We start from the raw sequence: 25,441 nt of genomic DNA, 5'->3' as shown, positions 1-25,441 counted from the left end.
AGGACTAAAATTAAATAAAGGTATAGAATTTTCATATTATTAAAACAAAGAACGATAAAAATGCTTAATTTAATTGTATAGCTTTTATGTCTCTTTACAGAGGCAATATGACTAAAAAGCAGAATATATTCTCTACTATGCCCTTCCATGAATGAATGTGGTACCCACACCGTTTATAAGCCAGAGTGAGGAAATAAATATACTTTTAAGAGTAAAAGAATGAGGAAGATGATGGATGAGGGGTGAAAAGAATAAGGATGAGATGCAAGGGGCATGAGAGACAAGGCAAAAAGGGATTTTATGATGACCTAAGTTAACATAATGATGTGAAAGAGGAATCACGCACTGGAAAATGTAAAATTCCATTCATATATGATGTAGATAGACAATGGTAGAGCTAAATGATATCTCTGTCTGCCTGGGCCTTCTGCCCAAATGGAGTCTGAATTATAATTTGTGATTTGCTTGTGTTCTTCATCTCGGTCTAATTGTCTGACTAGGCTGGTATAGTACAACTATATGTGATTACCCTTCTACTTACAAATCATTTCAATACACTCCTGGAAAACATCCTGGCATCATTGGTTGCTTAGCTACACTGAATTTAAATACAGATTTTAGATTTAGAAATGGACTGCAGAAGGAAATAGGACATGGTTCCCTGAGTTCATTGCTGCTACTAACACATCTGTGATATGCAAGTTGCTTACTCCTGATTACAAATCTTGCCATATTAAAGTGAGCATACCTCCACCAAGGCAAAGGAGACCACTTGTCCAAAACTCATTTGTCCAAGTTGTTTAATAGTAAGCTCACAAATTATTTTCTCTTCCATGTTTGTATTGCTTCTTTAGCAGGATCTCCATTTGGTGTCCAACTAATGTTACACTGAAGTTAAAAACTTCATCAGGAAAAATAAATTATTATTTCTGGAACTACTTTGTAGCTCATACTGCTTTGCATCCATCAATATAATCCCATGAAATTGCTATAAAGCAATAGTTGCCATTCATTTTATACAGTGACTTTAATACTGGCATTACAGGGAGTGCAGAATTATTAGGCAAATGAGTATTTTGACCACATCATCCTCGTTATGCATGTTGTCTTACTCCAAGCTGTATAGGCTCGAAAGCCTACTACCAATTAAGCATATTAGGTGATGTGCATCTCTGTAATGAGAAGGGGTGTGGTCTAATGACATCAACGCCCTATATCAGGTGTACATAATTATTAGGCAACTTCCTTTCCTTTGGCAAAATGGGTCAAAAGAAGGACTTGACAGGCTCAGAAAAGTCAAAAATAGTGAGATATCTTGCAGAGGGATGCAGCACTCTTAAAATTGCAAAGCTTCTGAAGCGTGATCCTCGAACAATCAAGCGTTTCATTCAAAATAGTCAACAGGGTCGCAAGAAGCGTGTGGAAAAACCAAGGCGCAAAATAACTGCCCATGAACTGAGAAAAGTCAAGCTGCAGCTGCCAAGATGCCACTTGCCACCAGTTTGGCCATATTTCAGAGCTGCAACATCACTGGAGTGCCCAAAAGCACAAGGTGTGCAATACTCAGAGACATGGCCAAGGTAAGAAAGGCTGAAAGACGACCACCACTGAACAAGACACACAAGCTGAAACGTCAAGACGTCAAGACTGGGCCAAGAAATATCTCAAGACTGATTTTTCTAAGGTTTTATGGACTGATGAAATGAGAGTGAGTCTTGATGGGCCAGATGGATGGGCCTGTGGCTGGATTGGTAAAGGGCAGAGAGCTCCAGTCCGACTCAGACGCCAGCAAGGTGGAGGTGGAGTACTGGTTTGGGCTGGTATCATCAAAGATGAGCTTGTGGGGCCTTTTCGGGTTGAGGATGGAGTCAAGCTCAACTCCCAGTCCTACTGCCAGTTTCTGGAAGACACCTTCTTCAAGCAGTGGTACAGGAAGAAGTCTGCATCCTTCAAGAAAAACATGATTTTCATGCAGGACAATGCTCCATCACACGCGTCCAAGTACTCCACAGCGTGGCTGGCAAGAAAGGGTATAAAAGAAGAAAATCTAATGACATGGCCTCCTTGTTCACCTGATCGGAACCCCATTGAGAACCTGTGGTCCATCATCAAATGTGAGATTTACAAAGAGGGAAAACAGTACACCTCTCTGAACAGTGTCTGGCTGTGGTGAACAGATCAAAACACTGAGAGAATCCATGGATGGCAGGCTTTTGAGTGTCCTTGCAAAGAAAGGTGGCTATATTGGTCACTGATTTGTTTTTGTTTTGTTTTTGAATGTTAGAAATGTATATTTGTGAATGTTGAGATGTTATATTGGTTTCACTGGTAAAAATAAATAATTGAAATGGGTAAATATTTGTTTTTTGTTAAGTTGCCTAATAATTATGCACAGTAATAGTCACCTGCACACACAGATATCCCCCTAAAATAGCTATAACTAAAAACAAACTAAAAACTACTTCCAAAACTATTCAGCTTTGATATTAATGAGTTTTTTGGGTTCATTGAGAACATGGTTGTTGTTCAATAATAAAATTAATCCTCAAAAATACAACTTGCCTAATAATTCTGCACTACCTGTATACGTTAACCGACTTCACAGGATACTTCAGGATTTCTTATATTGGATTATATATTGTAAAATTGAAGAAATCCTGAATTAAGACAATTACTGGTACCTTCCCATTTTCATTAGATGGGCCACCAAGTAAGGTTTATTGTTTTAGATCAGGCTTAGAGGTGATGACAGACTTAGAGGTGATGACAGACAGAGGGATCTGCTTTACAAAGAAGCCAAGTGGATTTGGAAGTTAGATACTATGAACACGAAGTGATTAGTGATTTGAACTATAAAATATACTTTTAATTATATACCTTATTTGTTATGTAACAAATATATATGTTGTGTTTTTAATGCTGGCCCATTCATTCCCCTAAATAGGGATATATAGGGAAACTGAGGGTTAATAACAAAGTCAGTGTATGCAAATTGTGGTATTTTGTAACCCCTTCCAGTATCTAATGCAAGTAAACCTTTCTACATTCGTAGTTTGTTAAATCTAACCCTTAAAGGGACACTAAACCCCATTTTTTTCTTTCATGATTCACATAGCGCATGCAATTTTAAGCAACTTTCTAATTTAATCCTATTATCAATTTTTCTTTGTTCTCTTGCTTTCTTTATTTGAAAAAGAAGGCATCTAAGCTAAGGATCCAGACAATTTTTGGTTAAGTACCCTAGACATCACTTGCTTATTGGTGCTGTCCAATCAGCAAGGACAACCCAGGTTGTTGGCTGGCTTCTAAACTTACATTCTTGCTTTTCAAATAAAATTAGCAAGAGAATGAAGAAAAATTGATAATAGGAGTAAATTAGAAAGTTGCTTAAAATTGCATGCTCTATCTGAATCATGAAATAAAAAAATTGGGCTCGTGTCCCTTTAAGCAATAGAATGTGAAAGTCAGCACATAGTCCTCCTCATTCCTTCACCCTTGTAAAGAATGACAACATTTTGTCCTCCTGCACAAGACAGGTTTGTTCATCTTCAGCGCTTACTTATTAATGATACGTAGCCGTCACTAGAGCCTTAATGGAAGACAGTCTTAAGGCACCAATATCTCAGCCTCTACATTACTTACAGGGACACCTACACGATCAACCAAAAGCTCCTGTGTCTTTGTAAGATAAAGTCCATTGTCAGAAAAAAATGAAGATCACTTGCATTGGCACTTAAACTGCTGTTTTGATTGTGTGTTTCTTCTCTTTAAAATAAGAGTGCACTTATATCCTCTAGGATGCAGGTGATCACCACTAAAATGGGGAGCGCATGATTGCCATAAAAACTGAAATCTCCTGTCTGATGTGTGACTTTTAGGGCACTCTGTGCTCTAAAAGAACTCTTGATTGAAAGCAGAAATCCTGCTCTTTTTTGAAATGTGTGATTCAGTGTCCTTCCAGCAGATTCTCAAAATAATGACAAAATACCATACAACGTTGGTCATATTTTAGGGTTTCTGGTAAATGTTAAAGATGCCTTTATCAGTTACCTTACCATAAATGCATATAAAATAACAATATATATACATAAATATACTTTTAGAAAATTCTAATTACTTGTTAACATTAATAAGACAAGAGCTTATACACAAGACATACATTTTTTTTCTTGAATCTGGGATTTTTACAGGAATACTGATTAAACTGCTGGCATATCATACAGTATATGCAAATAAAGGGCCATTATAGTGGACGTTTCACATGCTCTAACTCATTAGAACATGTAATTTTATCACTAGCGACCCTGCAGCTCTATGTATTTCCACTCGGGAACAACAGTTCTTCTTGGTTACCGAGTGTTAATTTAAAGGGACAGTTTAGTGACAATTAAACTTTCATGATTCAGGGCATGCAAATTCAAACAACTTTCCAATTTACTTTTATCTTCAAATTTATTTTGTTCTCTTTGTATTTTGTTAAAGCTAAACCTTGGTAGCCTCATATGCTAATTTCTAAGCCCTCGAAGGCCGCCTCTTATCCCAATGCATTTTGCACCTAAACAGCGCTAGTTCATGTGTGCTTTATAGATAACATCATGCTCACTCCCGTCGAGTTAAGTAGGAGTCAGCACTGATTGTCTGAAATGCCAGTCTTTCAAAAGAACTGAAATATGGGGGCAGTCTGTAGAGGCTTAGATACAAGGTAATCACAGATGAAAAACGAATATTAATATAACAGCATATAGAATTGCAGGGTCACTAATGATAAAATTGCATACTCAAATTACATTAAAATAGAACATGTCATTTTTTACTACAATGGCCCTTTAATATGATACATGTTTTTACAAGCACAGCTTCTAATATAAATACAAAATGTATGTAGGCTTGACAATGTTATATGTACAGCAACTATTATTTCACTTACCTGGAGTTGATTTTGAGCCTGGCTTTTGTATAAGACCACGAGCCCTTATAACTTCAACTTCAAGTTGGCCTTTTTTATCTACCATTCCAATCTGAATATCCCCTACATATATATAAAAGAAAAATATTCCACTTAAAAAACATATAACACCAACATATGTTTTATATTATTTTAACATTGGTTCTTAGTTTAGCAATATTTTTGTGAATGTGTTGATGGACTAATCACATTTTAGTAAGCTGACTTGGTGAATAAAATTGAAAGCCTTTTAACGCAAAGTAAACTTGCAATAGCCAGCAATGAATTTACTAAATCTCAGCACTCCCCAGTTGCTTCAAATAACAATTTAAACTGCTGAGAATTATCCCATAGTCCTCTTCTCTGTAGAACTGCTAACCAAAAGGGACCACTTAACTGATATTGTCTTACACAATGTGCAGTGCATAGCTCCATAGACATCAATACGTTTAATTGAGGATTTAAACACTTTCGCAAAACAATGCGAATTGATTTACAATAGTGAAGTTCTTTTTAATTTCCTTTTCCTGTCTACTTTGCAGGGTGAAATAATTAAACTAGATACAGGTAAACACATACATAAAAATCACATATATATTGCTTTGTTTGCAATATTATTTTTTTTAGTTAAGGTTTAAAATTGCTATATGTACATTAAATACAAAGATAAAATAAATCCATGCCTGGGTAACAAATTTATAGAAACACAATAAAAGCTCCCTTTCTCAATGTAAATACTCGTGACCATATACTGCATACACTGTAAACTGAGTATTTAATGGACATTAAACACAAAGGGCTAGATTTCAAGTGGAGCGCTAACTTATCGCAAAGTTTACGGGCATACGATAAATAACCAGCGGAAGCGATATTTTGTACTCAACTTGTAATCCAGCCCTTAATAGATTTTATGCACTTCCCTCTTAATATGGGTGCTGCCAATTTGGAATCTAGGTTTTACTGCAGGTATCTGAAGGAGAGTTGCTGCACATGTGCAAACTGAAATGCAGACTTATAAAATGCCCGTATAAAATGTATTAATTGTTTAATGTCCCCTTAATGTAGCTGTATATTTCCTAGAATATGGCATCAAAGTGTGAGTGGAATATAGGTGGAGTGCTGGTATTAGCTTCAAACAAATGCTTAAAGGGACATGAAACCCACATTTTTTCTTTCGTGATTTAGAAAGAGCATGTCATTTTAAACAACTTTCTAATTTACTTCTATTATCTAATTTGCTTTATTCTCTTGATATCACTTGAGGAAAAGCATATCTAGATATGCTCAGTAGCTGCTTATTGGTTGCTGCACATAGAGGCCTCGTGTGATTTGCTCACACATGTGCATTGCTATTTCTTCAACAAAGGCTATCTAAAGAATTTAGCAAATTAGATAATAGAAGTAAATTGGAAAGTTGTTTAAAATGACATGCCCTATCTGAATCATGAAAGTTTAATTTTGACTAGACTGTCCCTTTAAGTTACAGGAATGGTTGCTTCTAGCTATGGGATAGTTTTTGTTTGATATTGACAATTTATTTATATGTTTATAGTGATAGAAGAGACCAAATTGAAAGTTTAATTCAAGTATCAATAATAAATATGCGGAAATCTATAGATTTTATCGTTCTTACTATTTTCCATAGGGCTGATTATAAAGAGTATTTTGACAGCATCAAAACAGGTATAAAATATGTATGTTTTTCACATTAATTTATATATTTAAACAAAATAGATGTGAATGGGTTGAAGCTGCATGATTATTTTTATACCATAACTCTGCTTTACTATCTGCAGTTAAAAATGAAATCTACAAAAATATGATTTATTTGCATTGGTGAAGAATAATAAGTAACATAGAAACATAGAAACATAGATATTGACGGCAGATAAGAGCCATAGGCCCAGCAAGTCTGCCCCACCTTACCTAACAGTATAAACTTATCTAGTTCGTAGGATAGCCCTATGCTTGTCCCATGCATTTTTAAAGTCCCCCACAGTGTTTGTTGCTACTACCTCTTGAGGAAGTTTATTCCATAAATCAATCACTCTTTCTGTAAAGAAGTGCTTCCTCAAATTACTCCTGAATCTACTACCCTTTAGCTTGAGCTCATGACCCCTTGTTCTTGAATTTTCCATTTTATGTAAAATACCCACAGCCTCAGTTTTACTAAACCCTTTAATGTACTTGAAAGTTGCTATCATATCACCTCTTTCCCTTCTCTCCTCTAAGCTATACATATTTAGGTCATTGAGCCTATCCTGGTAAGATTTATTTTTTAGACCATGTACCATTTTGGTAGCCCTCCTTTGCACAGATTCAAGTTTGTTAATATCCTTCTGAAGATATGGCCTCCAGAACTGCACACAATACTCAAGATGAGGCCTAACTAATGATCTATAAAGTGGCATAAGAACCTTACTATTTCTGCTGCAAATACCTCTACCAATACATCCAAGCATTCTGCTAGCCTTACTCGCTGCCTTACTACATTGTTTACTAAGTTTTAAATCATCTGAAATAATAATTCCCAAGTCCTGTTCCTCGTCTGTAACAGTCAGTAAAGTGTCATTGAGTCTGTAATTAACATTTGGATTTTTCTTCCCTAAGTGCATTATTTTACACTTTGCTGTGTTAAACTTTAGATCCCAGTCGTTTGTCCAATCCTCCAATTGTTGTATATCACTTCTCATTTTGTCTACCCCCCCTGGAACATCCACTCTGTTGCAAATTTTTGTATCATCTGCAAAGAGACATACTTTCCCCTGTAGCCCTTTGCTGATATCGCAGATAAATATGTTAAACAAAACAGGCCCCAGAACTGACCCCTGAGGAACACCACTAGTAACAGCCCCCTCTGCTGAATGAACTCCATTTACTAAGACACTTTGTTTTCTGTCCTTAAGCCAGCATTCCACCCAGTTCACAATTTTTGAATCTAGACCACGGAGATATAGTTTGTGAATAAGTTTATTGTGTGGGACGGTGTCAAATGCTTTGCTGAAATCTAGATATGCTACATCAACTGCTCCTCCCTTGTCTAAGTATGCTCTGTATTTAATATAACTACACCTTGTAGTTGCCTATTTTAAAAAAACAAACAAACAAACAATCTATTTTACTAGGCCAGTGTATTAAGTGACATACGGTATATAAAACCAACTTGATAAAGAGGTACGTGAAGCCCAAACGGTTACTTCAAAGTAAGGGATTTTATTACAAGACCAGAGACTCCTATTTTTATGCATTACTCTTTCTTTACTACTCAATGCAGCCTTTTAAAGAACAAAATATATAAGATAACATAACATTCACATAATAAGAACAAAACATAGACTTATTATAGTGAGAAAAAACAACCAATCAGTACAGAGCATATACTATAAACAGAGCACCCAATTAACATACTTTCTCTTTCTTTTTGCTGCTCACTCAGATAAGTAGTGCAGTCATAATAATACTATTATTCATTATCATTATTGTTATAATAAATATTTTGTCCCTTTTATCGTTTTTTCCCGTTTCTGTTTCTCATTCATTTCCATTTTCTGTCCTTTATATATATGTATTATTTTCCGGTTTTTTCTTTTCCCGGTTTTTTCTTTTCCTAATATCCTTTTTCTAACCCTCTATTGAGCGTTATCTTACCCCTTATTTATTCTCTTCAATTTCTTTATATCGTTTCCCCCTCTGCATGGTTTTTTCCTACTGCATGTTTTCCCTTCCCTCAGTCCGGTCGCCATTTTGTGGGCCGTCCCTACCCGCCCTCTTCTGCCAACGTAGCATCCTTGTCTCCTGTCAGCTGTACCTCTGCTGTGAACCGAGTGGTAAATTTGTATCTTTTCCACTCGGTCCTGACATTGCCTACAATTACATTGCCTACAATTACATTATAAGAGATTTCTCCTCAGCCTCTGTGGCCATCTTCTGGCTATTATTTTCATTACATCTAATGTGTAATTTTGCTAGATACCAATTGCAATAAGGTTAACCATTTGAACCAGATATTTTACCTCAGAGAAAAATTTTTTTGCCTCTCAATACCTTGTTTTGTTAAACTTTGAAGTTTATATATAAAAAATTTGTGCTTTCTAAGGTGATTTGATATTTAATTTATTAATTCTATATAGTTTTTACTTCACATTGTTTTTTCCCTAACACTATAAACAATGTCTGAAGCTCAATCTAAATCACCTCCTTTGACCTTACACACAGTACAATCAATGATTGACTCCTCTATGAATAATTTATTTAATAAAATGACCTCCTTAATAGGAGAAAAACAAAGAAAAATATCTTTAAAAAGAAAGAACCCTTCCATTGCTTATAAGGCAAGTAAAAAACTCAAACAGGGGATACTCATGTATGCAAAAAATTAAAATTTAAGTCAAAAAATATTATTGATAATCCATCTTCAGATTCTGAGGAATCAGATGGTGACGAATACACTGATATCAATTCAGATAACCTAAATGATTCGGATAATTCCGATGGCTCCCCGGCCGCTAAAAAGCCTAAAAAGAAAGCCAGAAAATCTGTTGAATACAGTGAGGATGAAGAGGACTTTTTAGACTGTTTGGGTAACCCTAGATTTAAACCTGATGATTTACACCATCCCCGGTCCGCCGAGTGGTGTCCCCCCCTGGATTTAGCTAAATTTATTGACCACCAACTACGTAAACCCCTAAAAAAGCAAACCCGAAACAAAATGAAAGCTGAATGTCCTCGCCCTCTGTTACCAAAGAACGCCTCCATCACCCCTGAAGTTGACCCCAAAATTTTAAAATTCATCGGTTCTCCAGGATATAAATTGAAAAAAGGAATTGATAGATCCTGGAAAATTTGCCAAGATAAACTTTTAGATTCAGTTGGTCCCCTCACAAAATTATTCGAATTATCTGAACAAGGCGTAGCCGAAAATTGCCCTTTGGACCCCTATGTGGTCAGAGAATGGGTCCAAAGACTCCTGTGTTTTATTGGGAATACAAATTGTGCTATGTCTGGAGAAAGAAGACATAATATCTTGAGAAAAATAGACCCGAAAATCTCTGACTTTTCCTCAAGTAATATTGCTTCAGACAAAAAAGGTCTTTTATTTGGAGATTCTTACTTAAAGGACTTAAGCCAATACGTAAATACTTTCTCTAACCTAAATAAAGTGAAAACTTCCGTTAAGAAAATCTTTTACCCCAACCAGGGTTTCTCCGACAGGGCCGGGAGAGGCAGAGGCCGCTTTCCCGGCCGCCAAACCTTCTTATCCAGGTCTCATTACTATCCCCAACAATCACAATACCAGTTTCAATCTCAATTCCAAAGAGGTTTCTCTGATCCATCCACTTCCTCCTTCTTTCCAACAAGAGGTCGCCCCTGGATGCAGAGAGGTTTTAGGACCAGAGCCAGAGCTAGACAAGCTCCAGGTAAGTTCTTCACTTCCCCCCTACACCCTTTCTTTCCCAGAAAAAATTGGAGGCAGACTCGCCCTGTTTACCCAAAATTGGGCGGCAATTACTTCAGACCCTTGGGTTTTACAAACTGTTTCAGGTATCCTCATAGAATTCATATCTCCCCCATTTCAAGTCTGTCTTCCACATCCAATTCAATTTTCTCAAGAAGACTCTCTTTTGGTCAAGAAAGAAATTTCTTCTCTCTTCTCCAAAAAAGCAATTCTTCCAGTTTCCAATCCCCAAGTTTTTTACCTAAGCAATTTATTCTTGGTAAAAAAGAAAAACAATCAATTCAGACCTGTCATAAACCTAAAAACCTTAAATACTTTTGTAGTTTATCACCATTTCAAAATGGAAGGTATTCACCTACTAAGAGAATGCCTAAGAGGAAACGACTGGTTGGTTCGATTGGATCTCACAGACGCATATTTAACTGTTCCAATCGCCCAAGAACATTGGAAATTCTTAACTTTCCGTTGGGAAGACCAGTTTTGGAATTTCACTTGCCTTCCCTTTGGTCTGTCCTCTGCTCCTTGGATTTTCACCAAGCTACTGAAACCTGTAGTGGCCTGGCTGAGACTCTGAGGAATTCGTCTAATAATTTATCTGGACGATATTTTGATTATGGACCAAGATTTCCACTCTCTTCAGAACCATCTATTCACCACTATTTCTTTGTTAGAATCATTAGGTTTCATTGTGAACAAACAGAAATCAGTCCTTATACCCACAAAGTCTTTGATTTTCTTAGGTTTCAAAATCAACTCTATTCTCTCTACTCTGAGTCTTCCTTCAGACAAAGTAAAGAATATCAAAAAAGAAATTGCCAAAAATTTATCCAAAGATTTAGTTCCCATCAGAACCATAGCCAGAATAGTAGGGTTACTATCATCCTCTATTCAGGCTATTTTTCCTGCCCCCTTACATTATCGAGAACTTCAGAGACTAAAGATCCTTCATTTGAGAAAAGGTTTTTCTTATTCTCACTTGATTCCTTTGTCCCTAGAAGCCAAAGAAGAATTGTCTTGGTGGCTCTCTCATTTAGAAGCCTGGAATGGGAGAGCCATCTTTGGCAGAACTCCGGATTTTATTATAGAATCAGATGCCAGTCTTTCGGGCTGGGGTGCACGCTGCGGCCCTTCCATCACCGGTGGCAAATGGACACTGGAAGAGAAACGTTTCCACATCAATTGTTTGGAATTATTGGCTGGCTCGTTTGCAGTCAAAAGTTTTGCCAATTTTTCTTCTCCAGTTTCTATTCTCCTGCGCATGGACAACATTTCAGCAGTTCGATATCTCAATCGTTTAGGAGGCACCAAATCAAGGAATTTGTCCAATATTACCAAGGAATTTATTCACCTTTGTTTAGACAGGAATATTTCTATCAAAGCGGAATACATTCCAGGTTTATCAAATACAGCTGCAGATTGGGGATCTCGTCATCTGACAGATTCGAGCGATTGGAAATTAGACAGGAAAATGTTTTTAATCCTCCAATCTCTCAGAGGTCCCTTTTGTCTGGATCTTTTTGCATCCAGGACCAATTTCCAGATTTACCCATACTTCAGCTGGCGCCCAGATCCAGAAGCTGCAGCCATAGATGCTTTTCTACAACCATGGCCCCCCAAGAAAGCCTATGCCTTCCCACCTTTCTCCATGATCCCGAGGACAATCTCAACAGTCCGCAGGGATCTCCTATGCCTAACTATAGTGACTCCCCTTTGGCCAACCCAATCTTGGTATCCCTCCCTCTTGGAGATGTCCACCAGTCTTCCAATCCTTCTTCCCCCACTTCCTCACCTATTAGTCAGTCCAGAGGGCGAATTTCACAGTCTAATTCTCCAAGGCTCTCTGCTCCTGATAGCTTGGACAATTTCAGGGGACCCTGGTCTCTCCGAGACCTTTCGGAGAGAGCTAGATCCCTCATTCAAGACTCGTGGGCTCCAGGTACCCGCAGATGTTATTTTGCCGCATGGTCAAAATGGTCTAGCTGGTGCTTGCAAAGGGATTTGGATCCCTTTTCTGCGGATTTAACTGAGATCATTAATTATCTGTCACACCTCTTTGACTCAGGCCTTGCTTACAGATCAATTAATGTCCATAGATCGGCTATCTCCGCCAGACATCGCCTTATCAATAATTCACCTATAGGTCAACACCCTTTAGTCTGTAGACTCCTTAAAGCCATTAGATTAAAACGTCCTCCTGTTCCCAAACATGAATTTTTCTGGGACGTAGACCTAGTTTTTTCTCTTTTCAAATCCTGGCCAGCTAATAACTTGTTGTCTCTAAAACAACTTTCCGCCAAACTCGCTACCCTTCTTTGCCTTATTTCTTTCAGAAGGGTATCGGATGTAAAAGCATTAGATTGGAACTCTAAACGTTTTTCTCCCGAAGGAGTCACCTTCTTCCTTTCTCGCAGAACGAAAACTTTATCCTCTTCCATCTTTTACCCTTATCTGTCTTCCGAACCCTCTTTGTGTGTGGTCGAATGCTTAAAGTCTTACGAAACTAGAACTCTGACATTTAGGAAACCTATTCATAATCAACTGCTTATTTCTTTTGTTCCCCCCTATGCTCCTATCACCTCTACCTCTATCGCTAGGTGGGTTAAATGGGTCATGAAAGAAGCTGGTATCAACATTTCTTTCACAGCTCATTCTGTTAGAGGTTCCGCTGCTTCGAAAGCCTTTTTAAAAGCGGCTCCTCTTCAACAGATATTAAATGCTGCAGACTGGTCTTCAGATTCCATCTTCAAACAATTTTATTTCAGACCCATTCAACATGCCTCGCTTAATTTATTCTCCTAACTGCTTTAAACTTGCATAAAAATAGGAGTCTCTGGTCTTGTAATAAAATTCCGATTATCCTAATATGTGAAGGTATAATCTAGATTTTATTAAAGACACAGAGACGAGTATTTTCCCTCCTCACATAGATAATGGTGTTTTTTCCCACCCTAATAACCGTCATTATTATGTTATTAACTCTTATATATATTTTTTAACAGTACCCATGTGAATCCAATCCTTTCTCAACCTCTGGATTTCTCCCATCAATTCGGAAATCTCAACCTTCATTCACTGAATCCTGGACATCTGCGTTATCTTCTATCAAATTCAACATCCCATGGGATTTCGTCAATCATTTCTTCAAGAAGTTGGCGTTCATTACCCTCTGTTGTTTTGGACTTTTTGGTTTTCTTATGATGTTCAATATTTTATTTCTTTTGAGCATCAATTAGAAAGAGGAAGTATGTTAATTGGGTGCTCTGTTTATAGTATATGCTCTGTACTGATTGGTTGTTTTTTCTCACTATAATAAGTCTATGTTTTGTTCTTATTATGTGAATGTTATGTTATCTTATATATTTTGTTCTTTAAAAGGCTGCATTGAGTAGTAAAGAAAGAGTAATGCATAAAAATACTCGTCTCTGTGTCTTTAATAAAATCTAGATTATACCTTCACATATTAGGATAATCGGAATTTTTAAGTCTAGAGATGATACTCATTCTTTTATTTTCTAACAATTGCACATTACCTCATCAACCACCAGATTCGGTTTAACATTTAAAATAACAAAAACAATTATTTTACTTCAGACTACAACACAATCTTGAATTGTATATTAAAAAAATAAATAATAATAAATGCTATATTGAGATGAAGGGACATATTTAGGGACATATTTATCAAGCTCCGAATGGAGCTTGATGCCCCTTGTTTGGCTCGCCAGAAACACAAGTTATGAAGCAGCGGTCTAAAGACCGCTGCTCCATAACCTGTTCACCTGCTCTGAGGCGGCGGACAGATTGGTCGCGAATCTGCAGGGGGCGGCATTGCAATATCGGACCATGTCTGCTCGCACAATGTTAAATTGGCCCAGAAGGATGAATTTGAGATCAGAGACAGCATCAGAACCTCACGCAGCGAAGGGGGTAAGTAGCGCAGTGATGGGCAGCAGTTAGTAAATATATATGTATATGCTGATATACACACATATTTATGTGTTAATGTGTGTATATACACAAATAAATATATATATATATATCAGCATATTCATATATATTTACTGGGAACACACAATTCCCATAGATCACAATGTAAATGCACTTTTCAGTGCCTTTTCTTTTCTAACACATCACTACCACCAACGTTAACCCCAAAATACTGCATAGTGTAAAAATAAAGATGCCGCAATCTTTATTTTTAATAAAATACACTAGACAGTATTATGTGGGTTTTGGGGGCAGATTTATAAAATGAACCATAGATCTGATCTCTGGTCAATTTTATAAGCACCAATTGCTACCGCATGATAATTTAGCGCTCCACTTGTATTTTAGCCCTTAAAGTGGTATTATTTGCATAAGAGCTTTAAGAAATAAAATGTAAAAACTAAAAGAATGAAAATATGTTTATTCCTGCCTATAGCATGAACTGCATGTTATTAAATACAAGCTTAAAAAATAAAGTCAATATTACTTAATGTTTTACTACTAGATTTACCATCACAGGCAATTTTGATTAAAAGATTTCTACAGGTATATATACCAAAGAAGTATACCGAATAATTCATACATTAGGAAGAAATTGCTTTTAAAATAGCATTTTAGCTGCTAATAATAGTAAGCAGCATATACTGGCTGTATAGGGAAATATGATCTATCCAAATACTCAAAAGGCTTAACCCACACTGAACTGAGAGCAAAATATTAAGCCTTAGGGGACAGGTTTTAATTTGCTGAGCCGTCATGTACACCACATATAATGACAAGCCGTTTTAGGAAATACAATAAATTGTTTGTAAGGAAATTCATCATGAAAGAGCAGTTTTGCTGAAAATATCAAGTGGACTATTTAAAATCAATTCAAGGTCTCTAGGCTATAAAAGAAATCACTGACAAATCAGTAATTATGCTTACAATAGCATAAGCAGGTAACGTTCTGTCACAAAAATAGGGCACTAACACTCTGGCAATATAGTATATATGTATATGTATATATATATATATATATATATATATATATATATATACATATACATTTTTTAATTTAACTTTATTGAAGATTAAAAATTAACATAAGGAAAAATAGATGAACATTAATGAAAATGTATTAGGGAAAGAAACTCCCACATAGACTATTAAGAAAGATCAGAATTTGTCCAAAATTCAAGGGGACTTTTTCTATAGGAGTTTTGGTCACTGAAGGAACGTACATTTTATACAAACATAAGAGCTTTCACATTAATATAACAATTTAAGTTCAATTACAAACATTTTCAGATTTTGTAACAATAAATCAACAGAACCAGTTTGAGGCCAGTGTTTAGCCTGAATAGAGAGTAAATAGTAATGATACTGATCTCATGTATTAAATTATTATGTCTACATTAAAATAACCTTGTATTAAATGGTGCTAGGAATGCACATACATAAATTATAATATAAAGAATAATAGGAAAAGCACTAAAACATCCAACCAGGAAAACATTGTGTAATAAGAGGATATATCCATAGGATGACTGTATAGTAAAGTCAAGTGGTGTAGAGGAAAAAAACCCAATACAAAATAAAAAGAAGGGGGAGAAAGTAAAAGGAAGGAACGTGAGGAATTATAGAGCTCTTGTTTAGAATGTTGTTGAGGCTAGTTATCCATCTGTCACAACATTTCCCACATGGAAATGTGAATATCTAATATGCCTTGTTTTAAATAATGTTATCTCACTAATTGTAAAAGAGCATCTATCTGCTTTTTCCAATCAGCTCAAATCGGCTCCTTGGGAGACTTCCATCTCTCAGGAATAAGGGTCTTTGCTCCATTAAGCATTATGATCAACAAAGAGAGTTTAACTTTATCTTTTATTTTTGGTATTGAAGAAAAAGGAGAATTTCCGGGCACCACCGTTATGAGAACATCTAAGGCATTAGACATGGCAAAAAGACTTTGGGCAGTTCCCCCAAATATGGAGCTTCCTCCCCACACCTTCTCCAGCAGGTTCCACTTGTGTGTTTATATATGTGAAAGGATTAGGGTGTGTGGAACTCAGAATGCAGGAACAGATACACTGAACAACAAAAGTCTTTTAAAAGCTTTACTGTATGATAAGAAAAAGAACAGTTGGTAGTTCAAATTGAAGTTCACAAAAACAGCAAGTTTGAACATAGGCCCAATTCAGAACACTTAAGTCCAATACAAAGTTCAGAATACTTAAGTAGGTTGCAGTAGCAAAGTGCAGTGGACACTGATGCTTGAATTGTGCAGTAGAGGGTAAGACTGTCACAGAATAGCAGGTAGGTACAGGTGATTGGAGGAAGGCTGTCACCACTATAACAGACACAGGATACTAAGCAGGTGCAGAATACCCAGCGGGTACTGTTGCTGAGACTGTCATGGCATACCAAGTAGGTACAGCAGTCACTGCTGGTTTGGGTAACGCTGACACTGGTATAGCAGACACAAAATACTTAACAGGCACAGGATACCCAGCAGGTACTGTTGGTGAGACTGTCACAATATACCAGGTAAGTACAGCAGGCACAGCTTGTTTGAGGAAAACTGTCATTGGTATAGCAGACACAGGGTTCTCATCAGACACAGGATAGCCAGTGGGTACTGTTGGTGAGTCTGTGATGGGATACCAAGTAGCTATAGTATGCACTGCTGGTTTGAACAATTCTGTCAAAGGTATAGTAGTCACATGTTTCTCAGCAGGCATAGGCAGGGTATAAGCTAAGTATGCTTGGTCTCTGGAACAAGGTGAGCATACACAGTTATCAGTTAAGTATGCTTGGTCTCTGGAACAAGGTGAGCATACATATGTATTATGAATATGAAAAAAATGGAGAGCGCCACTGATACTATATAGAAGAATTGTGTATAAATGTGTATAATTTGTATAAATTTGGGTATAAGCAGCTGTTATAAAAAATAAACAAAAAATAAATAACAAGTGGTAACAGCGCTGCAAATCTTTGTGCAAAATAACCTTGTAGTGTTGATACCAATGTTTATTTCAAATATATAAAACACAGTATGCAAAATATGCAAACATAGTTGCAACCTCTATGCAAAGTGAACAATCACAGCTTTAGTAGCAATTTAAACACTTGAGAATGTATTGCAAGTGAATTGTATCTTAATACATCTATGCCTGCTGGCAGTATATTGATATCTACAATCAATACAGTACAAAGGAACTGTTCATAATGTTATAATTTTACACAATAATAAAAAAATCAAGTGCATACCAAATAATAATATATATCGATAAAAATTAGTAAAAAGCAAGTCACAACCTACTGGTCTCGCAAGACTACTCAAACAATATACTCACTACGTGTTTCTGGGTCATGCCCCTTCATCAGTTTTAGAGTGAGTAGGGTGCAACTAGCTGTTAAATACTCAAAAGACAACCCATTTCCTGTTTGTTCAACCAATAGATTGTCTCCGGATTTTTAAATGGCAAGTTACTCTAAAATTGCCATCTTGGAAAAGGGCATCAAAGGAATAGTTCAGGCAATAATACTAAGATCTCTATATAGAAGTTCCGAGAAAAAATGCATTTTTAATATGACTAAACCATAATACTACATATGTATCAGGTAAGTAATCTTGACTTTCAGGAACTAGGTGAGCATATGCAGGTGCAAGGAAAGTATCTTTAACTTTCAGGAACCAGGTGAGCATATGCAGGTGCAAGGTAAGTATGCCAAAATCCAGGAACAAAGTAGGTAAAGCAATAACTCAGCCCAGAGTGATGGGCTGAGTGAGATATTTTAAGAACTCCCACACCTGAGTCCTCCGCTGATTTCGGTTTTAGTTTGCCCTGTTACATGACATTTAAATTACACAATACCGAACATGACATTTTGTGGTTTTGTCAGTCAGGTAAGGTATTGTAGGGGAATGGGTAAAGATTGTAGTTTGTATAGAACCCTAGGCACTATGTTCATATTAATTACGCCCACATGTCCTAACCAAAAAAGTGGTTTGTTACTCCAACTGAATAAATCTCTGACAACCTCTTCTTGTAAAGCTTTATAATTATATTCAAAAAGATTATTGGGATCTGCAGTTAAAAACAAACAAAACCTAAGTGTTTCAGTTTTTGAGGTACAATTATCAGTGGGCCATTTTTCTTAGGATACTGAACTAAATTTTTTTGTTCATGATTCAGATAAAGCATGCGATTTTAAGCAACTTTCTAATTTACTCCTATTATCAATTTTTCTTCATTTTCTTGGTATCTTTATTTGAAAAAAGCAGGAATGTAAGCTTATGAGCCGGCCCATCTTTGGTTCAGAACCTGGGTAGCACTTGTTGATAGGTGGCTAAATGTAGCCACTAATCAGCTCTATAAAACCCCTCCCACCTCCCACATACCTCAGTCCAATCTATAGCCAAGCAAGTGAAGTAAGAAAAAAGGAATAAAAGCCAAAAAAAGGAGCAAAAAAAAAAAAAAAATCTAACCCCAAATAAACAAAGGGTGGGGTCTTGCGGATTTTCACCACCATGAAATAAATTCATTTATCAGGTAAGCATAAATTATGTTTTCTTTCATACAGGTGGTGAGAGCCAACAATCCATTACTCATGGGAACTAATACCCATGAGTGGAGACCATGAGGCAGAATTATCAAGCCGTCAACTATACTACATTCAACAGCACCAATACACTCGCCTAACATCGCGGACGCGGACCTGAATACGCTCTCCTTATTTATAAAAAAAGCTGTCAAAAAGACACGCACCAAGTACGGGATCAGCCAATAGGATGAAAGCGCAATCCTATTGGCTGATTGCAACAGCCAATAGAATTTTTCCCCTTTAATTCCGATTGGCTGATAGAATTCTATCAGCCAATCGGAATTTAATGGACGCCATCTTGGATGACGTACCTTAAAGGGAAACTTAATTCGTCGTTGACCATCGGAAGAAGAGGATGCTCCGTGCCGGATGTCTTAAAGATGGAGCCACTCCACGCCGGATGGATGAAGATAGAAGATGCCGTCTGGATGAAGACTTCTGCCTGGTTGGATGAAGACTTCGGCCCGCTTGGATGAAGACTTCGGCCGGCTTCGCTGAGGACTTCTGCCGCTTGGATGAGGATGAATGTCCGGTCTTCGAAAACTGTAAGTGGATCTTCGGGGGTTAGTGTTAGGTTATTTTTAAGGGTTTATTGGGTGGGTTTTAATTTCAGGTTAGGGACTTTGGGCTGAAAAAGAGCTAAATGCCCTTTTAAGGGCAATACCCATCCAAATGCCCTTTTCAGGGCAATGGGGAGCTTAGGTTTTTTAGATAGGTTTTTATTTGGAGGGTTTGGCTGTGTGGGTGGTGGGTTTTACTGTTGGGGGGTGTTTGTATTTTTTTTACAGGGAAAAGAGCTGATTTATTTGGGACAATGCCCCGCAAAAGGCCCTTTTAAGGGCCATTGGTAGTTTATTGTAGGCTAGGGTTTTTTTTTATTTTGGGGGGGCTTTTTTATTTTGATAGGGCTATTAGATTAGGTGTAATTAGTTTAAATATTTGATCATTTATTTTTTATTTTGTGTAACTTAGTGTTTTTTATTTTGTGTAACTTAGTTATTTTTTGAAATTTAGTAATTTGTTATAGTAGATTTAAATAACTTGAGTAGGGTTAGGTTTTTAGAAATGTAATATAGTTCATTTAAATTGTAGTTTAATATAATTTTAGTATAACAGTTAGGGTAGGTTAATTAATAGTTTAGGGGAGAAATCCATAGAATGGTGCGCTCTAACTCCCCAAAAAAATGGATCAATCCACAACGTGAATAAAAGTTCAACAAATTTATTCAGTAGTTACAAGTAAAAACATAAATCAGTGGTGAGGTAAAAACAACACTGGTAAGTGTAATTAATAGTTTAATATAGTTTAATGTAATTGTAGTATAATAGTTAGGGTAGGTCAATTAATAGTTTAATATAGTTTATTTTAATTCTAAAGGTAAGTTTAAATTTATTATAAGATAGGGATGAGTTAATATTTAATGTAAAGTTAGCGGGTTGTTAGGTTTAGGGGTTAATAGCTTAATTTAGTTTATGGCGATGTGGGGGGCTGGCTGTTTAGGGGTTAATAGGTTTAGTAAGTGGTAGTGATGTGGGAGGCCAGGGGTTTAGGGGATAATACATTTATTTAGTTGCGGTGGTGTCGGGAAGCGGCGGGATAGGGGTTAATAACTTTATTATAGTTGCGGTGGGCTCCGGGAGCGGTGGGATAGGGGTTAATAACTTTATTAGAGTTGCGGTGGGCTCCGGGAGTGTCGAGATAGGGGTTAATAACTTTATTACAAATGCAGCGGGGTCCGGGAACAGCAGGATAGGGGTTAATAACTTTTATTACAGTTGCGGTGGGCTCCGGGAGCGGCGGGATAGGGGTTAATAACATTTTGTAGGTGGCGGCGATGTCGGCGGGGGGCAGATTAGGGGTGTTTAGACTCAGGGTTTATGTTAGGGTGTTAGGTGTAACTTTTATTCTGCCATAGAAATCAATGGGATATCTGGCAGCAGCGAACATAAGCTTTCGCTTCTTTCAGACTCCCATTGATTCCTATGGCATTTGCGGCCTCCAGGATGGCGGATTGAAAACCAGGTACACTGGGCCGGAATAGTGACGAAATTTGTTAACTTTTAAAAGTTGTCAGATAGTGTCGAATTTGTATTTGGAACATCTGTAATGACGTGAGCATTGATCTGTGTCTGACTGAGACCGGTGGATCGTATGTTACGTCACAAATTTCAACTTTTGCCGGTCTGTAGGTTTTGATAAATAGGTTGAATCAAGCTTGCCACAATTACGCTGCGGAATTCCAGCGTATTTGTGGTTGACGGCTTGATAAATATATCCCTCTATGAGTAACAACTTAGGGATTTAAAAACATCTTTTTCACTGAAAAAATAAATCCATAACCTCAAAGAATTACTTTTCTTTTTTCTTTTTTAATAATGCACTTAAAAAACCAGGCATAATATTCAAACTGAGAAAACTGCCTGAAGAACCTTTCTACCAAAGGCTGCTTCATCAGAAGCAAAGACATCATGGTAGAATATAGTTAAAGTTTGTAAACAAGACCAAGTAGCTGGCATACAAAGAGAGAAGCGCTCTACCAGGAACGAACAACAGCTCAGTGGCTTGTTCTATGGCGATTTACCACCCGGAAGCCGCCTCTTTTAGTCCAGTGTGCTTTCCACAGAAGAAAACTTTCCTGAAGTATATCAGTCTGATCCCGCCAAGTAAGGTCAGTCCAGCCCCGAAATACCAGGCAATTCTCCTCTGAACAAGGAACATGACAACCCCAGACGATCATTTCGGCCTCCTATGGGCCTCGTCAGTGAGGTGCAGCCACATTCCTCTAAGCACACTGGGCAAGGAGTCCACGTCTGGTTTCCCCCATCACCCATAGGGAGACTTCCCCAGGGTCATAATAATTTGCATACAAAGAGAGAAGCGCTCTACCAGGAACGAACAACAGCTCAGTGGCTTGTTCTATGGCGATTTACCACCCGGAAGCAGCCTCTTTTAGACCAGTGTGCTTTCCACAGAAGAAAACTTTCCTGAAGTATATCAGTCTGATCCCGCCAAGTAAGGTCAGTCCAGCCCCGAAATACCAGGCAATTCTCCTCTGAACAAGGAACATGACAACCCCAGATGATCGTTTCAGCCTCCTATGGGCCTCGTCAGTGAGGTGCAGCCACATTCCTCTAAGCACACTGGGCAAGGAGTCCACGTCTGGTTTCCCCCATCACCCATAGGGAGACTTCCCCAGGGTCATAATAATTTGCATACAAAGAGAGAAGCGCTCTACCAGGAACGAACAACAGCTCAGTGGCTTGTTCTATGGCACACTGGTCTAAAAGAGGCTGCTTCCGAGTGGTAAATCGCCATAGAACAAGCCACTGAGCTGTTGTTCGTTCCTGGTAGAGCGCTTCTCTCTTTGTATGCAAATTATTATGACCCTGGGGAAGTCTCCCTATGGGTGATGGGGGAAACCAGACGTGGACTCCTTGCCCAGTGTGCTTAAAGAAATGTGGCTGCACCTCACTGACGAGGCCCATAGAAGGCCGAAACGATCGTCTGGGGTTGTCATGTTCCTTGTTCAGAGGAGAATTGCCTGGTATTTCGGGGCTGGACTGACCTTACTTGGCAGGATCAGACTGATATACTTCAGGAAAGTTTTCTTCTGTGAAAAGCACACTGGTCTAAAAGAGGCTGCTTCCGGGTGGTAAATCGCCATAGAACAAGCCACTGAGCTGTTGTTCGTTCCTGGTAGAGAGCTTCTCTCTTTGTATGCAAATTATTATGACCCTGGGGAAGTCTCCCTATGGGTGATGGGGGAAACCAGACGTGGACTCCTTGCCCAGTGTGCTTAAAGGAATGTGGCTGCACCTCACTGACGAGGCCCATAGAAGGCCGAAACGATCGTCTGGGGTTGTCATGTTCCTTGATCAGAGGAGAATTGCCTGGTATTTCGGGGCTGGACTGACCTTACTTGGCGGGATCAGACTGATATATTTCAGGAAAGTTTTCTTATGTGAAAAGCACACTGGTCTAAAAGAGGCGGCTTCCGGGTGGTAAATCGCCATAGAACAAGCCACTGAGCTGTTGTTCATTCCTGGTAGAGCGCTTCTCTCTTTGTATGCAAATTATTATGACCCTGGGGAAGTCTCCCTATGGGTGATGGGGGAAACCAGACGTGGACTCCTTGCCCAGTGTGCTTAAAGGAATGTGGCTGCACCTCACTGACGAGGCCCATAGAAGGCCGAAACGATCGTCTGGGGTTGTCATGTTCCTTGTTCAGAGGAGAATTGCCTGGTATTTCGGGGCTGGACTGACCTTACTTGGCGGGATCAGACTGATATACTTCAGGAAAGTTTTCTTCTGTGAAAAGCACACTGGTCTAAAAGAGGCTGCTTCCTGGTGGTAAATCGCCATAGAACAAGCCACTGAGCTGTTGTTCGTTCCTGGTAGAGCGCTTCTCTCTTTGTATGCAAATTATTATGACCCTGGGGAAGTCTCCCTATGGGTGATGGGGGAAACCAGACGTGGACTCCTTGCCCAGTGTGCTTAAAGGAATGTGGCTGCACCTCACTGACGAGGCCCATAGAAGGCCGAAACGATCGTCTGGGGTTGTCATGTTCCTTGTTCAGAGGAGAATTGCCTGGTATTTCGGGGCTGGACTGACCTTACTTGGCGGGATCAGACTGATATACTTCAGGAAAGTTTTCTTCTGTGAAAAGCACACTGGTCTAAAAGAGGCTGCTTCCGGGTGGTAAATCGCCATAGAACAAGCCACTGAGCTGTTGTTCGTTCCTGGTAGAGCACTTCTCTCTTTGTATGCAAATTATTATGACCCTGGGGAAGTCTCCCTATGGGTGATGGGGGAAACCAGACGTGGACTCCTTGCCCAGTGTGCTTAAAGGAATGTGGCTGCACCTCACTGACGAGGCCCATAGAAGGCCGAAACGATCGTCTGGGGTTGTCATGTTCCTTGTTCAGAGGAGAATTGCCTGGTATTTCGGGGCTGGACTGACCTTACTTGGCGGGATCAGACTGATATACTTCAGGAAAGTTTTCTTCTGTGAAAAGCACACTGGTCTAAAAGAGGCTGCTTCCGGGTGGTAAATTGCCATAGAACAAGCCACTGAGCTGTTGTTCGTTCCTGGTAGAGCGCTTCTCTCTTTGTATGCAAGACCAAGTAGCTGCCTTGCAAATTTGATCATTCTTAAAAGTCCAAGAAGTGGCAACTGACCTAGTAGAATGAGCTGTAATCTGCTACAGCAGAGGATGACCTGCCTCTAGGCCCTCAGGAAAAAAAAAAACTAGACAAAAAGAAAAAAAGAAAAAAAAACAGAGAATGCAAAAATCTTTGAAAAGCATTCAATCCCGACGAGCGAAAACTAAGCATGCCAAAAAACCTGCTGCGCCCAAAAAAGCAAGGGAAATAGTGAAAGATCTGTACTAGGGCCATGTATATAAAAATATAAACTTTTAAAATCAAAAAGTGCCCATAAGATATCTAAATAAATGTCAATATGTTTTCAAAATAAAATATACTTACCAATAGACATTTGTCAACTATCAATCAAGTAGCAGACAGCTAAACCAGTACTGAACCATATCCGCAGAGGTAATGGAATAGGAGTATATCTGTAGATCCATAAAGGGAGGCAGAAGACACATCCCTGCGACCGACTACTGAGGTTAAAACAAAGAAACATAAACCATACCCCAAATACATCCCCCTGACAGGCACTGTACTCTGAGGAGAACAGGGCCTCGACTTAGACTGAAAACTCCTTTCTCTGAACAATCACAGTCATACACATCTTCATTATTTAACCACCTCCACTGGAGGCAAAGTATGTGTGAGATGGCAGGGGCGTTATAGAGCTCTTGGGGTATGGGAATCTTTACCTCCTCTTAGCAGTAGAGAAGAGTAATTCTCATGAGTAATGGATCGAGGACTCTCACACCTGTATGAAAGAAATTGCTGTTTGATATAAAGCATTTTTTTGTTTCTGTTCTGTTTGTAAATTCTGAGTTAAAGAAGCCATAGTCTGTTCTAGGGCTTCCCTAATTTGTTCATCAGAGGGTTTTGTTGTGTTGTAGTTGAAGATTAAAAAGCTTAACCTACAGAGAACTATAGTATACTATATTTTTATAATTAATGCAAAACTGCAATAAGCCGCACCCATGTCTGATTATTCTAATTTCTAATACTATATTACTATATTTGCAATCTTCACAAAAAGACAAGTTTTCCACTTTTCTTTTTAGTTTTGTTTTCTTTTTACATACAATTAAGGAGTCTTTTTTAGAATACATATTGAAATGGAAAAATGATCACTGTCATGATCAATAAAATAAATTTGCTTTGTAAAGCTTTGTATACACATTTACTGAATTTGTGTGTTTTTAAAGTAAAACCCAGTATTGCTAGATACAGGGAGTGCAGAATTATTAGGCAAATTAGTATTTTGACCACATCATCCTCTTTATGCATGTTGTCTTACTCCAAGCTGTATAGGCT

The 25,441-nt window shown here is 38.1% G+C and overlaps 1 protein-coding gene across 2 annotated transcripts in view; it reads right to left on the bottom strand.

Moving 5' to 3' along the window:
* RIMS1 (regulating synaptic membrane exocytosis 1) overlaps positions 1 to 25,441 on the bottom strand; it is an 831,266-nt gene that overhangs the window by 18,936 nt on the left and 786,889 nt on the right. For both annotated transcript variants that reach the window (XM_053710432.1, XM_053710433.1), the window contains one exon: positions 4,928 to 5,029. In XM_053710432.1, coding sequence (XP_053566407.1) covers positions 4,928 to 5,029 — 102 coding nt within the window. The remainder of the gene's footprint in view (positions 1 to 4,927; positions 5,030 to 25,441) is intronic.

Source organism: Bombina bombina, chromosome 4 (genome assembly GCF_027579735.1).
Source record: "Bombina bombina isolate aBomBom1 chromosome 4, aBomBom1.pri, whole genome shotgun sequence".
NCBI lineage: Eukaryota > Metazoa > Chordata > Amphibia > Anura > Bombinatoridae > Bombina > Bombina bombina.
Note: the sequence above shows the minus strand (reverse complement) of the source record. Positions and strands in the feature narration are given on the sequence as shown.